This window comes from Martes martes, assembly GCF_963455335.1.
Source record: "Martes martes genome assembly, chromosome: 9".
Lineage (NCBI taxonomy): Eukaryota > Metazoa > Chordata > Mammalia > Carnivora > Mustelidae > Martes > Martes martes.
The window spans coordinates 64732687-64753088 of record NC_137896.1 but is presented as its reverse complement, the minus strand read 5'-3'; the positions used below and the strand labels follow the sequence as shown (position 1 = coordinate 64753088).

The 20402-nt window shown below is 45.7% G+C and overlaps 2 protein-coding genes across 5 annotated transcripts in view; one reads left to right on the top strand and one right to left on the bottom strand.

The window, feature by feature from the left end:
• Nucleotides 1-6092, bottom strand: part of FER1L5 (fer-1 like family member 5) — a gene marked incomplete at its 5' end in the record, with an annotated part of 54338 nt that extends 48246 nt beyond the window's left edge. Inside the window, 6 exons of the mRNA XM_080813626.1 lie at nucleotides 555-664; nucleotides 1101-1155; nucleotides 2720-2828; nucleotides 3563-3654; nucleotides 4052-4104; nucleotides 6008-6092. Coding sequence (XP_080669752.1) covers nucleotides 555-664; nucleotides 1101-1155; nucleotides 2720-2828; nucleotides 3563-3654; nucleotides 4052-4104; nucleotides 6008-6092 — 504 coding nt within the window. The remainder of the gene's footprint in view (nucleotides 1-554; nucleotides 665-1100; nucleotides 1156-2719; nucleotides 2829-3562; nucleotides 3655-4051; nucleotides 4105-6007) is intronic.
• Nucleotides 6093-15669: 9577 nt separating this feature from the next.
• Nucleotides 15670-20402, top strand: part of KANSL3 (KAT8 regulatory NSL complex subunit 3) — a 42073-nt gene continuing 37340 nt past the window's right edge. For 2 of the 4 annotated variants that reach the window (XM_080813494.1, XM_080813496.1), the window contains exons 1-3: nucleotides 15960-16087; nucleotides 16733-16997; nucleotides 19854-20024. In XM_080813494.1, the coding sequence (XP_080669620.1) occupies nucleotides 16783-16997; nucleotides 19854-20024 (386 nt within the window). In that variant the 5' untranslated portion in view covers nucleotides 15960-16087; nucleotides 16733-16782. Of the gene's footprint in view, nucleotides 15699-15959; nucleotides 16088-16732; nucleotides 16998-19785; nucleotides 20025-20402 lie in introns of those variants that run through there. The other 2 variants (XM_080813493.1, XM_080813495.1) reach the window with 2 other exon arrangements.

The following is a 20402-nucleotide window of genomic DNA, read 5'->3' as shown; positions in this document are numbered from 1 at the left end:
AGTTGGGTGATATTAAGAGCTAGGACTTGGCCATTGACTGGATGCAGGGGATAGGGTGAGGAAGAAGGCAGTCAAGAATGACACCCAGTCTCCTTGGCAGGTGGCAGGTTGGAGAGCAGGCGAAGGTGTAGCAGAAATATTGGGTGACAAGTTACAGATCAGAGGGAAGTTGCTGAGCCATGGGATAAGGGTTCCAGAGGTCATAGTGGGAACTCTCCTCAGCCCTTCCCATACAGCTCATTTTGCCCTGCACATGGCTAGCCTTGTGTTGCCAACAATCCTGAGGACTCTTCCAGGTCTTTCATTCCGCCTCCCCAGCACTTGCCAGGGCCTATTGGTGTACATACAGCCAACAGAGCCTCCTGTGGCCTCCCCGGAGCTGTCTCTAGCTCCCGTTTCCTGCAGAAGTGGCTCATAACCGCCGGGGAGGAGCAGGGGAAGCAGTGAGGCTCCGAGGACCTGTAGCTCTGGCCTTTTGCCAGGACCTTGCAGAGAGGCGGGGACAGCTTGGGATCACAATGAGAGTGTCAGGTAAATCAGCCCAGAATCCTCACCTGAAAGTGCTGAGGCTTCGAGGACAGAGCCATGGGCATGCCGGAGCCAGGGACCATCAGTTTCTGCCTGGCCACCTCTTGGGCACTTGGGCCCAGGAGGTTGTCATCACCTGGGGAAATACAATCTGGGTGGGCCCTCAGAGGCTGCATTAGGGAGGCATTGAGGCATTATGCCCATTTCATTGTTCTATCCCCATTGACTAGCTTCTGACTAAAACCATGGCCTAGAAGTCCTGAAAGGGGCACATATCCTCCCCAGAACATTCCCATGGGCCCCTTCTTACCCTCAGTAACCCTGGGCCCCATACTCTACACATGAGGGCTCTTGGAAATGGCCATCTTTGCTTCCGTCTGCAGCCCACTGGAGGCTGGGCCTTATGTCTAGAGATGACAAGTGGAAAACTCAGCCAGGTATCTGGAGATTGGCCTCTAGACCTTAACCTGGTCACAGTCCTTCTGTAGGCCTCAAGGGATAGGTCCCAAAGGTCCCAAAGAGCCTATCCAGCTATGTTTGGTGACTAACAGGGGTAAGTCCCAAGGACATACCTAATTTCGATATATCCTGCTTTCTCGCAAGGGTCACATGTAGGGTGACAGTGCACTGCAAGGCAAAGGCAGGGGGGCTGTAAGCCAGATCTTGCAATCCTTGGTCAAGTCCTAACACTGGAAACTTGCCCAGCCTGGCTAGGTTTGGAGACATGAAGCAGTGGTGGTGACAAGGAGGTACAGCGGAGTGGGGAGGAGAGGGAGAGGTGCCTTGGGACCAGCCCAGAACCACTGATGCCAACAAGCTCTTCTCCTAGCTCAACATCTCCTGACCTCAGGAGAGGACTCCTGCAAATACCTCCTAATTGACCTCCTGCCTCAAAGTGCTCTGACTACACACTCATCCTACCTCTAGACCATTGCCAGAATTGCCCCCTAAAAAGTGCCCTAACCGATCAGAGTAAAATCACAACTCACCAGCATAGACCATAAAGCCCTCCACCTCTGGACCCCGGTCTCAGCTAGCCTCAGCTCTCCCACCACCACCTTCACATCCTCCCAACCACTGTGTCCCAGCAGTGCAGCAACCTACCCTCCCCAAACCAACAGCCTGCCTCTCTCTCCCTCCAGCCTTCACCCATGTATCTTACACCCTTGTCTGGGATTCTCTTCCTTTCCCTTCCATGTTGTAAACCCATGCCCCTTGAGAAACTGAATAAACAAATGGACAATGACCAGACCTTATATAAAAATGGAACTCTGACCCACAGTCTGCAGCCATCAATTCAGGAAACCAGCCCAACAAATCTGCAATAACCCACCCAGAAAGCCAGCCTGTTCTCTCTAAGTCAGCTTGTAGAAGTCAGAGTACGCCTCAAACAATAGCCTCTGTCACAATTGGCCCCAATTGTGTGGCCCCAACTGATAGAGGACTTGATTCACAACTGACAGCTTCCCTAATTTTTGTCCCTTCTGCCCACTCAGGACCAGCCAGAGAAAGCCAAATACACACCCCTAAGCAATCACATAGGATGCCTGGCTTCTAGTTGGTCCACTTACAGCTTCCCCTGACCAACGGCTTCCCATCAGGGCACACTGGGAGCCCTCCCTGCTTCCACCGTACAGCTTCTCCCCTCCTCTGTCTGCCTTTCAGTCTCTGCCAAAATGCGAGTGATGGTGGCTGATACTGCTGCTCTAGCCAGTTCTGCATAAATAGCTTTTGCTTCTCCTCCTCTGGTTGGTCTTTGCTTGTTTTCATTTACCTTAATCATGCCCTCTATGAAGCCTCTATGAAGACCTCCCACATGGAATCATTCACTTCCTCCTGTTCCCAGTGACCTAGCCTTCCTGACCCTTGTGCTGGAGCACTGTCACTGTGAGTGGTGCTTACTCTAATGGACCATGGTCTTCATACAGTTTTGTGTCCCAGGCCTAACACAGGTGCTGTCATCCAATGGACAATTGACTAATCAATCTAAAAGGATGGATATGGGGTGGGAGGGTGGGTGGGTGGATGGATGGTGGGATAGGGGGGTCAGGGAGATGCTGGCGGTGTGATGAGGCCTCCTAGGAAAGGAAGTGCTCTCTGGTGGGGTCACTGGGCCTCTGCTAACATGGAGTCACCTAGCTTCACTGGCTGCCCCCGCTCTGCCAGCCACTGTTCCTGGGGCCCAACTCACATCTGTGGACAGCATGAGATGGTTAAGCAGGTTCAAATCCTTCAAAGAAAGGACCTCACTTGGTTTTTTCACCAAGGGCTGGAGCAGTATTGTGGCCAGCCCAATGAATCTGGGGAGAAGAGGAACATGTATGAGATCCAAAGTCAGGGGACAGGATGTCTTCTGTCCCAGGCATGACTTTATCTAGAGAGGGTTTTCTCTGCTACAGGCTGTGCTGCCCACGGAGAGAGGCTGCAGGAAGGACACAACGATGTAGAGAACCCACTAGAAGATGTAGGGCTCTCACAACTCTGAGAATGACTTTGGGGCTCTGAGAAGTGGGTGCCCCAGTTACTGGCTCTGCTCTGCTCAACCCCTTCCCAGGAGTTCTTCTCCCACACTACTCTTGAATGGGAACAGTCCCAAGTAACCACCAATTGGACCAGGGATGGGACATCTGATAGAAGCTAGGCCAATCAGATTCTCCGTCCTAGGAATTTTGATTTGAGATGCTATAGATTCAATCTCAGTTGGGTGTTGGTCTCCGCTGGGCACTAGAATGGGGCCACGAGAGGAAGCCAGGATTGGGCAAAGAGAAGCAGAGATTTAAGAGCCTGTGGCTTCAGAAGAGGCAGAACTGCCCCTGGCTTCCTAGGTTCCTGATTCTGGTTGCTCTGCCCTCCCAGTCCCATCACCCTCCCATACCACCCCCCCACTTTTTTTTTTTTTTTTTTTGGTCCCATTAGCTGACTGGAGTGGATTCTTGTCCATGCTGCCCGAGTGAGTTATGGATTCGAGCCAGGAGTTACAGCAAGTGCTGTAGCTTTGGTCAGAGAGAGAACCTCCTGCCTTTCTCTGCCTCACCTGTCTTTCTTTGCTGCACCCACGTCCCGAAGGATGATTTGCAGAAAAGAGTCATTTTGTAGGGGGCAGTCCCAGAGGTACCAGATCAGGGTCTGTGGGAGGCACAGAGAGGTCAGCATCCTTCCTCCACCTTCCCCTTCCCAACCTTCCAGAAAATAAGGAAAGATGCAGGGAACGGGCTGTGTTTCTCTTGAACTGGAGAACCTCCCTCAAGGGAGACCTGTCCCTGCTTCAGGTTTCTGGGAACATCAGGACCACCAGGCTGGACAAGATGGGCCCTATCATGGTCCATCCCCAGAGTGGAGGAGAAGGGCCAAGAACAGCTATGGGCCCTCAGGCCCGCACAGCCATATCAGGTTGGGGGCTACTCCCTTGGGGAAAGCTTGTGCTGCTCCCTGGCCTCTTCCTAGAATTCTGAGCATGGCCAGGACCCAACCTCACTCTTGGGGTGGTCATTGCTTCTTTTGCATTTGTCCTGATGGGTTTTACCTCATTCCATATGGGGTTATTCCCTTCTGCTTCATGAGTTCTCCTCTTGATATCTGCAAAGATACCAGGGGGCTGTCACTGGTGGTAGGAAATATTTCAAAGTCTAGATTTAAGTGTGGTAAAGAGAGGGAGGACTCCAGGAACACTTCAAGTCCACGTCGGCAGATGTGATATGGCATGGATTCTTACTCTGGGGATTTCAGAATTTCTCACTTTTTGTAAGGGTAACATCATCTGACATGACAGATAACGCGTTCACTTCATTTTCTTCCCTGGAATGTAGTTCCTAGCCATCTTGCAGCCAGGTGGTACCTGGAGACTCACTCTGGCCAATGCAGTGTGGGAGTGATTTTCACCACTGCCACAACTAGCTCCTAAAAATCTCCCATGACGCTTTTCCTCTCCCTGCTCCGCACAATCATCCTCACCATCTGTGGGCAGGGTGGTGCCAGGATGACTTTGCAGCCACGAGCAGTGAGCAGTTGGTTCCTAAACTGCTGCTTGGGGGAGCCACCCGAGATGACTGCCCCCTTGATGCAGGATTTGGTGTAAGAGGTAAACTTTCACTGTGTTAAGGCATTGAGATCTCAAGGTTTATTTGTTACCAGAGCACAAAGCCTAGTGGGCCCTAAGACATGCCAAAACATCTCTAATGGGTTAAAAGTTCCTCATCCACAAATATCTTTAGCAAAGAACAGCCCATAGCCCTGCAAAGAACCTCTAAATTGCTCAACTACTTAGAGATTCTTCCCAAGGAAAGAATGTGGAAGAAGGAGAGACAGAGTGTGTGCAAGCATGCACCTGTGAGGAAGTCAGGAGGGGTGCAGGGTAGTAGATGGTATATGAGGGAAAAGGGGTTTGGAAAGGTGAAAAGGGAATGAAAAATATCATTCAATTATAAGAATTTATAGGTAAATCTCTGGGCAAACCTGAGAGTCTGGGACTTGGGCATCTTTGTAAGAGGTATTTCTAGGAGGAGAAAGATCACATCTGTGGGATGGTAGGAAAGAAGGCTCAGACTCAGCCTGTTCCCTGGCTCACGGCAGACACATGGAACGTCCACTATGCCTCTCTAAATCTGGGGACATAAACACATATGGATTGCCCTGTGAGCCTAGAGTCCCAAATGTCCATTCTCCAAGGGGTGTTGTCACGCTCAGGGAGCACAGAAAAAAATTAAGGAACTTCATTCTTTACTCCGTATCTGTTTCAGAAACAACTGTGCCTTCTTTCTCTCGGCCCCAATTTTCTCAGTCCCCACACATGCCGGGAAACCTCATTCGCCCTTATCCACCTCCCTCTGCTTGCCACCAGCAGACTGTCAATTTTCTTGCCCTTCCTCCATTCCCACTCCCAGCTCTGTGTTCTGGAGACACCCTTGATTTCTTTCGTGTTGTCTCCTAAATCCTTTCACCACCCCCCGCCCCTGCCAACCTTCTTGGACCTTTTTTCCCTTACCTATAAAAAATGGAGACAATAAATCTTGCCTCATTTGCCTCATGGGATTTTTGTGAGGAGCAGAAATCGCTATGTTTATGAAAAGACTTTGATGGCTATAAAGGTCACTTATAGGAACCAACAGTTACTATAGGAGGTTATATAAGAGCTGTATATACATTATCTTTTAAAATCCCCACATCAAGCCTGTGAAGCAGGTACTTTTTCTTTCTTTTTTTTAAACCTCAATGTGTGGCACAGCCCTAGTTCACAGAAGCAGCTCGGAAAGTATTTATCTTCTCTTTTTCCCATAGCCATTCCCTTGGAAAAAATTAGAAGCAGAGATGTCCTCACAGGAGAAATAATGGCAATAAAGCTAAGTTTCAAAAGAACTGGATGATATCTACCCTGCCTTCCTGTCATACAGCGCATCTTCTAGGCCCCAGTAAGTCTATTTTTTCACCGAATGCATGTTGCTTCTTGGGGCTCGTCTCTTCCATCCCGGAGTCTGGCTCTCACCTCGGAAGTAGGCGGTCACGCAGGGTCTGGGTGGGGGGCTGAGGGGTGGGTTAATCGTAGCTGAATCCACGACCAGCTGCAGCATGCCTGTCCTCCCCCTCTTTCCCTCTGCAGCAGAGCCTCCTTCTTGGAGCACCTTGGGCCAACCTTCTCCTAGGGCTCACAGGGTGAGGAGAACCCTAGACCTGTTGCTTAGCAGTAGAAGTGATGTCACAAAGGTGGCCGGTTCTTGGTTCTGGAAAGGAAAGGAGGGAACGACAGGAGAAAGTCAGGAGTATGAAGCAAGTGGCTTGAGGTGACCAGGCCTATACAAACAAAATAATTTGGCTGCTTTGCGTTTCCTCTTTCTTTCTCTTTCTTATTCTCACTGTCCCTCTGATCTCATGATCAGGTATAAGGGTAGTCTTTCCTCTTTATATAAATAAGCAAGTTATCTGGAGTGAATCATTGCCAAAGTCCCACAATTTAGACAGAAAAATAAGAGAGGTGAGGTGATGTGAGGAAAGGAATAAGGAAATCAAAGACCATTTCAAGGACAATTCAGGAAAAGCCCTTCCTAATGCATAAGCAAACATGTAGGCCTCCTTTTTTTTTTTTTTAAGATTTATTTATTACGTGAGAGAGAGAGAGCAGGGGTTTGAGGCAGAGGGGGAGAGAGATAGTCTTAAGCAGACTTCATGCTGAGCATGGAGCCTGACACAGGGCTCGATCTCATGACCCTGAGATCACGACCTGAGCTGAAACCCAGAGTTGGACACTAATACCACTGAGCTCTCCAGGCCCCCCAGGCCTCCTTTTTCCTAAAGGAAGCCTAAGTCCAAATATGAGTCTGTCTTTAGCAAAGGGAAATGAATTTTTTAATTAATGAGCTTTTATGCCAGCTAATTTTAAGGTTAAAAAAAATCTCAAGGTCAGTACAATTTTGCTGTGGCATCTTGATAGCTCTCAAGGCCCCTCATCATGGGGATGGAGCTGGGACACTTGTTTTTGTCTCATCTACACTAAGGGTTTTTTTTGCTTCAGTTTTGAATATTATATAAATTACGTCTTATCCAATAGCAGGAAGATTAGTGGATGTTTTAAAATGTATATTAGTTGATGAAACAACAGAACAGTAAGCTTACTATGCCTTCTTTTTTTTTTTTTTTAAAGATTTTATTTATTTGAGAGGGAGAGAGACAGAGTGAGAGCAGAAGCAGAGTGAGGGGCAGAGAGAGAAGCAGACTACCCACTGAGCAGAGAGCCCAATCCAAGGTCTGATGCAGGGCCCAAACCCAGGATCCCAGGATTATGACCTTAGCTGAAGGTAGACGCTTAACTGACTGAGCCACCTCAGTGCTCCGCTTATTATGCCTTCTAAAAGAAACATGGCCTTTAAAGAGCAAAAAGCCATCTTGGGATCTTGGTGCTACAGTTGCTTTCTGGTGCAGCAGATATAACAAGAAAATGCTCTTTCTGACAGTTTTTCTCAAAAATCTAAACACAACACAAAGTTTTTGCTTTTGTTCATGATTTTCCAAACTAAGCATTATGACATAAAAGGCAAATTCTGGAAAGGGAACGGCTGATAGATTTGACTGCAGAATATTTAAAATTTCTATGCAGAAAAATACACCTTTAAAGATAATAGCAAAGTAGGGAACATATGCCACATACCTAATGTCCAGAATATTAGCATTTTTAAAGTGAGAATTTTTTAAATAGAAATTTTAAAAGCTTTTATCTATCATCTATCTATCTATCTATCTATCTATCTATCTTTTTTAGGAAGGAGGGGCAGGGGGAGAGGGAGAGAGAGTCTCAAGCTGTCTGTAAGCTTAGCACAGGGCCTGACACCAGTCTCAGTCCCACGACCCTGAGATCATGACCTGAGCTGAAACCAAGAGTTGGACACTCAACCAACTGTGCCACACAGGCTCCCTTAAGATTTTTTTTTTTTTAAAGTAATCTCTATATCTCACACAGGGCTTGAATTCACAACCCCGAGATCAAGAGTTGCATGTTCCACCGACTGAGCCAGCAAAGTGCCCCAACCACAAGCTTTTATAATTTAGAAAGGAAAAGATTAATACTCCCAAGGAAGATGAGGGAAAGTTTATAACAGCTGAATGCTCAAATGGACAAACAAAATGAAAAAAAAAATCAGTTTCTTTAATAATCAAAGAAATTCAGTGAGATACCATTTATCATTTTGCCAAAATGGATTCAAAACCAAAAAAAGAAAAAAAAAGAGAGAGAGAGGGGCACCTGGGTGGCTCAGTGGGTTAAAGCCTCTGCCTTTGGCTCAGGTCATGATCTCAGGGTCCTCGGTCGAGCTCTGCATCCCGGCTCTCTGCTCAGCGGGGAGCCTGCTTCCCCACGCCCCCCACACTCTGCCTGCCTTTCTGCCTACTTGTGATCTCTGTCTGTCAAATAAATAAATAAAATCTTTTAAAAAAGAGAGAGAGATTAAAAAAAATTCAAGCCCATTAATAAAGAAATGGGGGCGCCTGGGTGGCTCAAGTGTTAAGAATCTGCCTTCAGCTCAGGTCATAGTTCCAGGGTCCTGGGATTGAGCCCCACATCGGGGCTCTCTGCTCAGCGAAGAGCCTGCTACTTGCTCTCCCACTCCCCCTCCTTGTGTTCCCTCTTTGGCTGTCTCTCTCTGTCAAATAAATAAATAAAATCTTAAAAAACATAATCAAAGAAATGCAAGAAGATATCATTTATCTCCTCCCAAATAGAGAAGAATGAAAAACGGTAAAAGTGATATGCTAAGGAAGGAACAGGGGCAGAGGGAAATTATGAATTCTTACAAAGCACTGATGGGAGAATAAATAGAAAAAGAGCAGAAGCTTGGCCTGGGATATGTGCCAGAGAGAGAGAATAAACGTTGGGATACATGTTGCAGGCACTCCTCATTCTGGGTCATTTCTTCTGGTATTAACCTCTGTGTTTCTAAACAGCATCCCTTGAATTTTTCAACTTGAGACACTGGCTCTTAAGTCAGTTCTTACCCTGTCCCTCACTCCTTCCTGCCCCCCAGCTTCTCTCTCTCCAAATTCCCAATTCATCACTTTCAGACATTGCTACATTTATTATGCACGTGGGGAGTTTAGCTTTCTCACACTCTGCCTTTGCCACATCCTCTTCTCCCAATACAATTACCCCTCATCTGGGGACTAAAACAACACTCAGTCTTTTCATTATGATGATGATGTATATTGTTTCACTGCAGATCAAGGAATATACAGTTGACCTCTGAACAACAGGGGTTTCTTTTTTTTTCCCCCATGAAAACAGTATTGTTCTTGTTCATACATGTCAAATTTCAACTTTCAATAATAAAATTCAATAAATCTGATTCCTCAATCATACAAACTTGCTTTACACATTTTTTCACATGTTGCCAAAGTCTGTAGCCACACAAAACATCACAAGGATTTGATTCTATGCATGGTACCATCACACAGAAGGGAGCTGATCAAACAACATACATTCAGAGATTAAACTGTAGGTACGTGCAGTGTTGTTGGCACTTCTCTTTAACATTATAACACTTTCCTTTGAGAGACAGGTATTCTTTTTTCTTTATATTTTAAGAGAGAGAGAGAGTGTGGAGGTAGAGGGGCAGAGAGAGAGAGAGAGAGAGGGAGAGAGAATCATAAACAGGCCTTGATCTCACAGCCCTGAATCAGGACCTGAGCTGAAATCAAGAACTGAGCCTCCCAGGCACACTGAGATAGGTACTCTTAAGCCACAGTATACCAGAATTTTGCTATTCACATCATAAGCAGCTTTCAAACTTTGTGGTAACAGCGATCAATTTAAAGAAACAAGACACAATCAGAGTTGGGAATGGAATTAAAACACTCCAACTTTTTGCTGTGCTCCAGGCTGCCACTCCTTTTTTTTTTTTTTTTTAAGATTTTATTTGTGGGCGCCTGGGTGGCTCAGTGGGTTAAAGCCTCTGCCTTCGGCTCAGGTCATGATCCCAGGGTCCTGGGATCGAGCCCCGCATCGGGCTCTCCGCTCAGCGGGGAGCCTGCTTCCTCCTCTCTCTCTCTGCCTGCCTCTCTGCCTACTTGTGATCTCTCTCTCTCTCTCTGTCAAATAAAATAAAATCTTAAAAAAAAAAAAAAAAGATTTTATTTGTTTATTTGACAGATAGAGATCACAAGTAGGCAGAGAGGCAGGCAGAGAGAGAGGGGGAAGCGGGCTCCCCTCTGAGCAGAGAGCCCGATGTGGGGCTTGATCCCAGGACCCTGAGATCATGACCTGAGCTGAAGGCAGATGCTTAACTAACTGAGCCACCCAGGTGTCCCAATCCTATGATTTTTTAAAACATCTTCTTTTCTCTAGTTTACTTTATTGTTAGACTATAGTTATATAACACATATACAAAGTAAGGGTTAATTGACCATTTATGTTATTGGTAAGGCTTCTGGTCAACAGTAGACTCTTAGTAGGTAAGTTTTGGGGAAGTCAAAAGTTATACATGGATTTTCCGACTGTGCAAAGTGGGGTGGTCGACGTCCCTAACCCTCATGTTTTTCAAGGGTCAACTGTATTCTAATTCCATATCCTTTCTCTCTCTCTCTCTCTCTCTGTCTTTTAATTTATTTATTTGAGAGAGAGAGAGAGAGAGAGCAAGCATGTGTGAGTGGGGGGAGGGGCAGTGGGAGAGAATCTTCAAGTGGATTCCTCACTGAGCATGGAGCTCAACCTGGGGCTCTATCTCACCACCCTTGAGATCACAATGTGAGCAGAAACCAAGAGTCGGATGTTTAACCAACTGAGCCACCTGGGTGCCCCCATATCCTTTTTTCTATAACTTTGTGTTTTCCTCTAAGTTAAGATTTGCTTTGTTTTTTCATTTGCTTGCATATCTTGGAAGTCTGACCAAGTCTTCCATCATCCTTCAGTAGCTCTGTGATATACCTGTTGTTTTTTTAAAGGTTTGTTTCTTTATTTTTTTAGTAATCTCTACACCCAACATGGGACTCAACTTACAACCCCAAGATCAAGAGTTGCATGCTCTTCTTACTGAGCCAGTCAGGGTCTCTTACCATGTTTTTGGTGTCACCACTGAGTTTTTGGCCATCCTAGTGGATGCGAAGTGGTAAAGATTTATTTTTCATCTTGAACCACGTCTCTAGCCTTGGTGTCCTGCTTTCAGTCAACCAATCCATCAGATATCAATTAGTCAATACAGAAACTACCCCCTATATCCTGGGCTATGTTCTCTGAAGGATACAAAGAAGGTTAATGCCCTTGATTTTGAGGATCCTCTCTTTACCAAATACAGGAAAGTTAAAATAAGCAATATATCAATATATGGTCAGTACTAAAATTCTTACTGGGACATCTAGGGCCCTACAGGCTCTGGCTTATGTCTCTTTCTCAACTTCATTTCTTTCAACTTGCTGACCCACTGTTTCCTAGTTACACTATTTTCACTTTTTTTTTTTTTAATGTTATCAAGCTCCCTTCTGCCTCTCAGAACATTCCCCTCCCACCCCCCCACCCCCCGCCAATTCCTTCTCCTAGAGATCTCTCCCAGGGTCTACCATGTTACTTCTTTCTCCTCTTGGTTTCAGTTTCAATGTCACCTTCACAGGCACATCTACTCCATCACCTGAGCCAAGGCTGGCTCACTGTTCTGTATGCTCATCAACTTGCCCTTTAACTAATCACAGTAGGTATGGTGGGGAGTAGAGTTGTGAGCCGTCAAATGCCTAGGTTCTGGAGCCAGACTGGTTTCCAGTTCTGCCTTTGATACTTACTCGCTATGTAACCTTGGGCAAAATACTTTACCTCTCTGGATATAATAAAACCTACCATGTAAAGCCATTCACAGTATTAAATGAAGTAGGTCATTTATGTCACTTAGAACTTGTTTGGCATTCTCTAAATGCTAGCCCTTATTTTCACAATTATAAATTAAACAATTATTTACATAGACCAAAAAGAAGCGAGCCTCATCAGTGCTATATCCTCAGGACCTAGGACAATATTTATCGCATAGTAGGAATTGAAGAAATATTTGAGAATGAATGAATACCAGGTATATCCTCCAGGATATCAGAGGAAGGAAAGGGATTTTAGAGAGGAGATGGCCAAATCTAATCAATTGGTGGTGACAGCCTGGAGTCCTGTGTGGAGAAAATGATTTTGAAGTTGCATCTGGGGTCATAGTGGACTGTGACTGATTAATCACGTCTGCCAAGGCACTGGAAAAACCCCTGCAAAGCAAGCACTAAGGGTTTGACATCTCTGCTATAGAAAAGGCTCACTATCCTGTTGGAAGCAGTCCAGAATTATGAAATGATCACAGTTTACCTCCTTTCTCTCTCCTGCCTCCCTACTCCCCAAACTCCCATCTTTCTTCTGGGCACCAGGGGCTCTGTGTTGCATTGCACAGGCCCTCTGAAGTGTTGTGTTTGTTTCTTTGGGCTAGTCTCTGCACCTACTTCTATCAGCATTATTTCAGTTGCCTCACTCCTGCCCTGAGAGGCAACCAAAATGAGTTGAACCAATTGACTAATCACCCTAGAATGACTGGACTTCTAGTCCAGTCATGATTTTGTCTTGATTTTGTCCAGTCTTGATTTTGTCCAGTCTTGATTTTGTTTTCCACCCCAGGAACACCTACAGTTACATCTAGCCTGGGGGTGGGGTGTGTGTGCGTGTTTGTGGTATAGGGCTGGGTAATGAATCAAATGCCAGGGGGGCCAAGGATGCCTAGTGAAGGTGGCCAGAGTAAGGGGATAGGCAGCCTCCATGCCTACCACGCTGGAAGTCACATGCTGCCACAGCCTCCCACTTCTTAAGAGCATCCAGAAATCTGGGTTTTTACATGAAATCACCCTAGCTAAAAATGTTTGCAGGGACGCCTGGGTGGTTCAGTTGGTTAGGCCGCTGCCTTGGGCTGGGGTCATGATCCCAGGGGCCTGGGATCCAGTCCTGAATCGGGCTCCTTGCTCAACCAGGAGACTGCCTCTCTCTCTGCCTCTGCCTGTCACTCTGCCTGCCTGTGCGTGTGCTCGCGCTCTCTCTCTCTCTCTGACAAATAAATAAATAAATGATATCTTTAAAAAAATGTTTGTAATTAGGGGAACCTTGATAGCTTGGTCTGTTAAGTACCCAACTCATGATTTTGGCTCAGGTCATGCCCTCAGGGTCTTGAGATCAAGCCCTGCCTGGGCTCTGTGCCCAGCTGCGAGTCTGCTTAAGATTCTCTCTTAAGATTCTTAATCTTAAGATTCTCTCTCCCTACAAATAATCCTAAAATCTATATGGAACCAGAAAAGACCCTGAATAGCTAGAGGAATGTTGAAAAAGAAAATGAAAGTTGGTGGCATCACAATTTCAGACTTCAGGCTCTATTACAAAGCTGTCATCATCAAGACAGTATGGTCCTGGCACAAAAACAGACACATAGATCAATGGAACAGAATAGAGAGCCCAGAAATGGAGCCTCAACTCTATGGTCAACTGATCTTTGACAAAGTAGGAAAGAATGTGCAACGGAAAAAAGATAGTCTCTTTAACAAATGGTGTTGGGAAAATTGGACAGCCACATGCAGAAGAATGAAACTGGACAATTTACTTACATTACACACAAAAATAGACTCAAAATGGATGAAAGACCTCAATGTGAGATAGGAATCCATCAAAATCCTTGAAGAGAACACAGGCAGCAAACTTTTCGACCTCAGCCGCAGCAACTTCTTCCTAGAAACACCACCAAAGGCAAGGGAAGCAAGGGCAAAAATGAACTATTGGGACTTCATCAAGATCAAAAACTTTTGCACAGCAAAGGAAACAGTCAACAAAACCAAAAGACAACTGACGGAATGGGAGAAGATAATTGCAAACGACATATCAGATAAAGGGCTAGCATCCAAAATCTATAAAGAATTTATCAAACTCAACACCCAAAGAACAAAGAATCCAATCAAGAAATGGGCAGAGGACATGAACAGATATTTCTGCAAAGAAGACATCCAGATGGCCAACAGACACATGAAAAAGTGCTCCACATCACTCACATCAGGGAAATACAAATCAAAACCACAATGAGATACCACTGCACACCAGTCAAAATGGCTAAAATTAACAAGTCAGGAAACGACAGGTGCTGGTGAGGATGCAGAGAATGGGGAACCCTCCTACACTGTTGGTGGGAATGCAAGCTAGTGCAGCCACTCTGGAAAACACTATGGCGATTCCTCAAAAAGTTGAAAATAGAGCTACCCTACAACCCAGCAATTGCACTACTGGGTATTTACCCTAAATATACAAACATAGTGATCCGAAGGGGCATGTGCACCCGAATGTTTTTAGCAGCAATGTCCACAATAACCAAACTATGGAAAGAACCTATATATCCATCAACAGATGAATGGATAAGAAGTGGTATATATATGTGTGTATGTATACACACACACTCACACATATACATACACACACACACACACACATATACATACCATGGAATACTATGCAGCCATCAAAAGAAATGAAATCTTGCCATTTGCAACCCCGTGGATGGAACTAGAGGGTATTACGCTGAGTGAAATAAGTCAATCAGAGAAAGACAATTATCATATGATCTCTCTGACATGAGGAATTTGAGAGGCAGGACCGTGGCTTTGCGGGGTACGGAGGGAAAAAATGAAACAAGATGGGATTGGGAGGGAGACAAACCATGAGAGACTTAATCTCAGGAAACAAACTGAGAGTTGCTGCAGGGTGGTGGGGTAGGGATAGCGTGCTTGGGTGATGGACACTGGGGAGGATATGTGATATGGTGAGTGCTGTGAAATGTGTAAGACTGAGGATTCACAGACCTGTACCCCTGGGGCTAATAATACATTATATGCTAGTTAAAAAAAAAAAAAATTCTCTGTCCCTCTCCCTCTGCCCCTCCCCCCGGCGCTCCCTTGTGTGTACACACGTTCTCTCTCTCTCTCTCGCAAAAAAAAAAAAAGAAAGAAAGAAAAAGAAAAAAGTTTGTAATTAAAATTTTAAGAAAGCAGTGGGTAGACCAAAGAAAATGGTGTTGGGTTGTACTTGGCCCATTGGTTATCCCTATCTGGGTCCTTACTAACCTTTCCAATCCCTCTGTAATGACCTGGTCCTTCAGAGACCAACCTTAGGTGACTTCCCCTTCATGACAGCAACTCAGTCCCTTTGTGGTACATATGTCTTCTTGTAGGACACTCTGGGAGTCCCTCATGGTAATGACCATCCTGAGATCTATTCGTGGCCCTATCAGGTCCCAGAATTATCCATTTCATTTTCTCAGCCGCCCGGTGAAGTATTGGCACAATTAGAGATGAGGGGGGACGCTGAGATCTCGCTGGGGTCATAAAGCCGTGGAGTTATGGGTTGGAGCTGAGACTCCAACCCGCCAAGTCTGATCTCTACCTTGAGCTGCAATGCCTCCTTAAACTCCTCAGCAGCAGGACGGTGGTCTCAACTCTGGACTTAATGCTAACTTTCTACTCGGGAGACCCACGTGCCTCCTGTTGCTCCTCCTCCTGTCTTTGTGGTCGCAGCCGCACCCTTTCCGGGTTTTGCCGCTCACCGCCCTCCACAGGAGATAATCCGCTTCCGCGTTTTGCGGGGCACCGGGCGTGGAGGCGGTAACGCGCACGCGCGCAGGGATCCGGCCCGGGCGGAGCGCGCGACCGGGCGATTGCGGGTGAGGGAAGGCCGGCCCCGGCGGGGTGGCGGGTCCGACGGGTCGTGGCCCGGGTCGGGGCGAGCGGGGGTCTCCGCGAGGGATTCAGGACTCCCGGGGCATGCGGGGATCGGGGGCTGGAGTCCGGGACCAGGGCGACTGGGGTCGGACGGGCGCGTTGTGCTGGGGACGGACCTGGGCCGCCGTGACGCGGGAGTCCGGTCGGGCCCGGGCCCGTGACGCGGGCGGGAGCCGGGTGCGAGGCGACTCCTCCTCGTCACGAACTCTCGGTGACCTTGGCCAAGTCACTTCATCTCCCCCTGAGCTGGCGCCTCAGTCGGTACAGTGCGAATTATAAGCCCTGCTACTAGATGGGCGTTTCGAGGCTCAGTGGCGAGACCCCCGGAGGGGTACGTGGAGGACTGGGCGGTTTGCGGGGGACTGCCCACCCTGGGGCGGGGAGAGGGAGCTTCCTGGAACAGCATTTTGCTGCAGCCTTTGGGCTGGAGCTCTCATTTGGATATTTTAAGGACTCCAGAGTATTAGGAAGTAGTTGCAAAACTTTTAACATGAGAGAAGAGCCTTGAAGGGCTTCCTAGAGGCCCACGTTGCCCTGTTACTGGGGTGCTCCGGCTCTTAGGGAATAGTGTGAAGCAATGGAGCGAGGGAGGCCCTTAGCTTTGGAAGAATGAATGTTTGTCATTCCTGTTTGCCAAAACCCTTCCTTGCCTGTATAGGAATTTGTGGTGCTGACCAGCAAGTTTTGTATGTGTCCATGTGAGGCCTTTGTGAAGAACAGTGGAATCAATCAGCTGTCCAGGAAACAAATTTTGTAGGGATTGAGTATGGAGGATCCTTTGGTGTCAATAGCTTTTTTGGGGGGTGGTGTGGGATCTCAGGAGCCCTTCCTGTGGTGGGCATGGGTCTGCGGTGTAATGGATACTCAATTATGAATGATAGAACGTTACAGTAGTAAGAAGCGTATTAGATATTATTCTAGGTTGGAAGAAATTAAGAATCTCTGAATTGACTTAAACTGAAACTTTTCACTGCAGGTGACTAGCATGCAGATACCCATTCTCTGACTTGCTGGCCCTCTACTGACATGGCCCACCGGGGTGGGGAGAGGGACTTCCAGACTTCAGCGCGGCGCATGGGCACCTCGCTGCTCTTTCAGCTTTCAGTGCACGAGCGGGAGCTGGACCTGGTTTTTCTGGATCATAGCTATGCCAAGCCATGGAGTGCCCACCCAGATGCCAGTAGTGCTCGCCCCACACGCATGCTCTTTGTTACTCCCCGGAGGCAACATGAAAGTACCATGTGAGTTTGGGCTTCTCTCCTAAGGGTTGCCCTTGCCCTCTAACTGGACAGTAATCAAGTGTGGGGATTAGAAAGGATTTTATTGTGGGAGATTGTATGGGGGCCTGGGATATTTACTTTCGGCATCTCTGTTAAGCAGTGTGAGGATATCCCGCCTATATGTTGACATCTGCATTCAGGACATCTAACATGTTAGGAAAGCAGACAACATATTTCACATAGTTAATAGGACTCGTGTGGAAAGAGGATTCTTTAGCTGGTGATGAGAAAAGACAGAAGAGTTGATTTTTAAAAATTGCCTCTCAGGATTAGACTCATTTCCTTTACTCTAGTGCTCTGGCTTGCTCCAACCCTGGCAGTGATTTGAGGTAATGTGATTTCCTTTTCCTGGCTTCATGCAGTAATGTTTAGAAGCATATTCCAAGACATAGTCTACCTTGCTTTCTCTCTTAGTTTGTCACCCACGGGTTGATGTAAACCATTCCTAGGTCTAATTGTATTTTCAACTGGCCTACATTATAGGGGAAGGATTTTTCTCATAAACTTACAATGTAATATGTGATACAATTACATTTGGCCTAAATAAAGTTGTTTAGTAGTTCTTTTGAGCTTTAAGGTATGCTAATTTTGTATCAGGATTGGTTGATATATTCTATTTTGATGATCAAATCATACCCTTAATTTTGTAAACTTTATAGGAAGGGAAGAGATTTTTTGTTTGTTTGTTTTAATCTAATCAAATGTCTGATCTTTCCTCTAGGACAGGTTTTAGGTTTGTTGAATAGAGATCTTGTATTTCGCTTCTTTACATCTCCCTTTGAGCCTTAATGAGCTAGAGGTACCATGATTTGTGTTTAGACGTGAATAGAATAGGGGTTTTTATTTCCTTTCCCAGTGAGGGCAGCATTTTGTTGGATATTTTAGTTGTAACAGGGTGGGGGGCTGTGACCTTTAGGGACAATCTTGATGCCTCTGGCCTGGGGCATAACTCCTAAGGGCTCCTTTAAAGCTTCTTGCTAACTTTTTTTTTTTTTTTTTAAGAGTTTATTTATTTATTTGACAGAGATCACAAGTAGGCAGAGAGGGAGGCTGGGAGAGAGGGAGGGAAGCAGGCTCCCTGCTGAGTAGAGAGCCTGACTCAGCCCATCCCAGGACTCCGGGATCATGACCGGAGCCGAAGGCAGAGGCCCCAACCCACTGAACCACCCAGGTGCCCCAGCTTCTTGCTAACTTTGAAACTCCTGTGTTCAGATCTTATGGTATTTTCTTAAAGTGAGATTCTGTGGACTTGCTCATTTCAGCACTTAGAAAATCATTTCCTTTTATACATTGTCATATATAGGTCCTAAAACTGGGGATTAGCATGTTCTAGGGACTCTCTTTAGGTCATTGTGTCAGGAATATTGTAGTGAGGGTGTTGGTGGGAGCTAGGGAAGAAGTTGGTGGAGGATTCCGTATGTAGGAATTTGATGCTAACTAAGAGTGGTTAGAAGTCATTGAAGGATTTTAAACTAGAGATTGAGTTTATATTTTTAAAAGATCACTTTGAATTTCTGTTGAATAGATAGAGTTCAGGAGTGGAAATAGAAGACCTGCTAGGAGACCATTATAGTAGTGGGGGTCAGAGATCACGATAGGTTGAGTAGAGGCGGGAATAGTACAGATGAAGAAAAAGGATGACCTTGAGATATATTTCAGTAGGTAGAGCCAACGGCACCTTCTGTGATGAATTGGAAACACAGGCCAGGGTTAAAGGAAAAGGTGAAATTAGGATGAGTCAGATCATTGGCTTGAGTAGCTTAGTGGTACCATGGGTTGAGGAAGACTGGGGATGGGGGGGTAGGGGATGGCTTAGGAATGGTGAAATCTGGAGTTCTCTTTTAGGCATATAAGTCCAAATGCTGAGCCCACTGTCTGGTCCAGAGAAGATAATTAGCTCTTTCACCCACCACCAAATCTAGCCACACATATTTCACTTCATTTCATAATGATGTAATTATTCCAGCCATTGGGAATAGATGCAATAAGATCATCATCAGGGTCAAAAAGTTAAAGCAATGTTTGATAGACAGCCAGTAGACCATTTTGATTGGCATAGTATTTTGAGTGACTAATTTTGGTGCAGTGAAGAACCCTTATGGTAGTAGGATTTCATTAATAATATTTTTAAATATGAAAGATCCATCACATATCCATTTCTGTTTGTTTCTGTTCTAGGCTTCTTATACAGTGAGTTAAATAACTAAGGTGTCTACATTCCAGGTGATCTGTCTTAGACAATCATAGGCTTTTATAGCATATAATTAGCTACCAGTTGACTTGCTAATGAAAGGGAAAGTTTGTGTGAATAATTTAAAACTAGCACTGTCCCAACAGAACTCTTTGCAATAAGACAAAGCGTACTGTATCTGTGCTGTCTGATATGGTAGCTGCTAGCCACATGTCTGTTGAGCACTTGAAATGTGGCTCAATTTTTAATTCTGCTTAATTTTTATGAATTTTAGCAGTTACATGTGGCTTATAGTTACTGTACTGGAAAGTACATGTAGGCAGTCAGCTGTTTTCTTATGGAATATTTTTATTTTTGAAGAAAAATAGCTGTCATTTTTTATATGGACACATTTTTAAAATGACTTTGTGTTCCCCCAGCCCATAACAGCATGTCAGAGGGCAGAGATCTAGACAAGTGTGGGAAAGATGACTTTGGATCATAATTTTCTTGTGGGTATAATGTGCTTATGCATACTTTCAAGCTGATTATATTAAAGAGTCATTTTTTGGCAACCAGATGATCGTTAAACACCTGTGTTGTGTGAAGTACGTGTGGCCTGGTCCTATTTCCTCACCTGTTTACAGTGAATCAGACGTCCCAATAGATGTGGAGACAGTCACATCAACCCCTGTGCCACTCTATGACAATCAGAAGGCACGCAGCGTGATGAATGAGTGTGAACGGCATGTCATCTTCGCCAGGACCGATGCAGATGCCCCTCCTCCACCAGAGGACTGGGAGGAGCATGTCAACAGGTAGGCCGCTGCTCAGGAGGACTGGTCACTATAGGGTTAATGGTCATTGCATTGTAAATATTTTGTATCATCATCTTCATTGAAACACGTCTGTTAGGAGTTTATTTCATTTGCAGGCACAGGAGTCAGAATATTTTCTTAACTCTCTTATAACTCTCAGCCCAAGATACAGTGAGGTCCTTGAGAGGAGGGCTTGTGTCTCAGCCGTCTTTGCATCCCTGACACCTAGGACACTGCCTGGCACATAGTAGGCATATAATAAATGTTTATTGAATAAGTAAATGAATTAAATATGATAGGTATGACTAGTTCTGTATCTTATATACTGCAGGCTGTGCTATCAGAGTTACTCAGACTACAAACAAACAAGCCATTAAA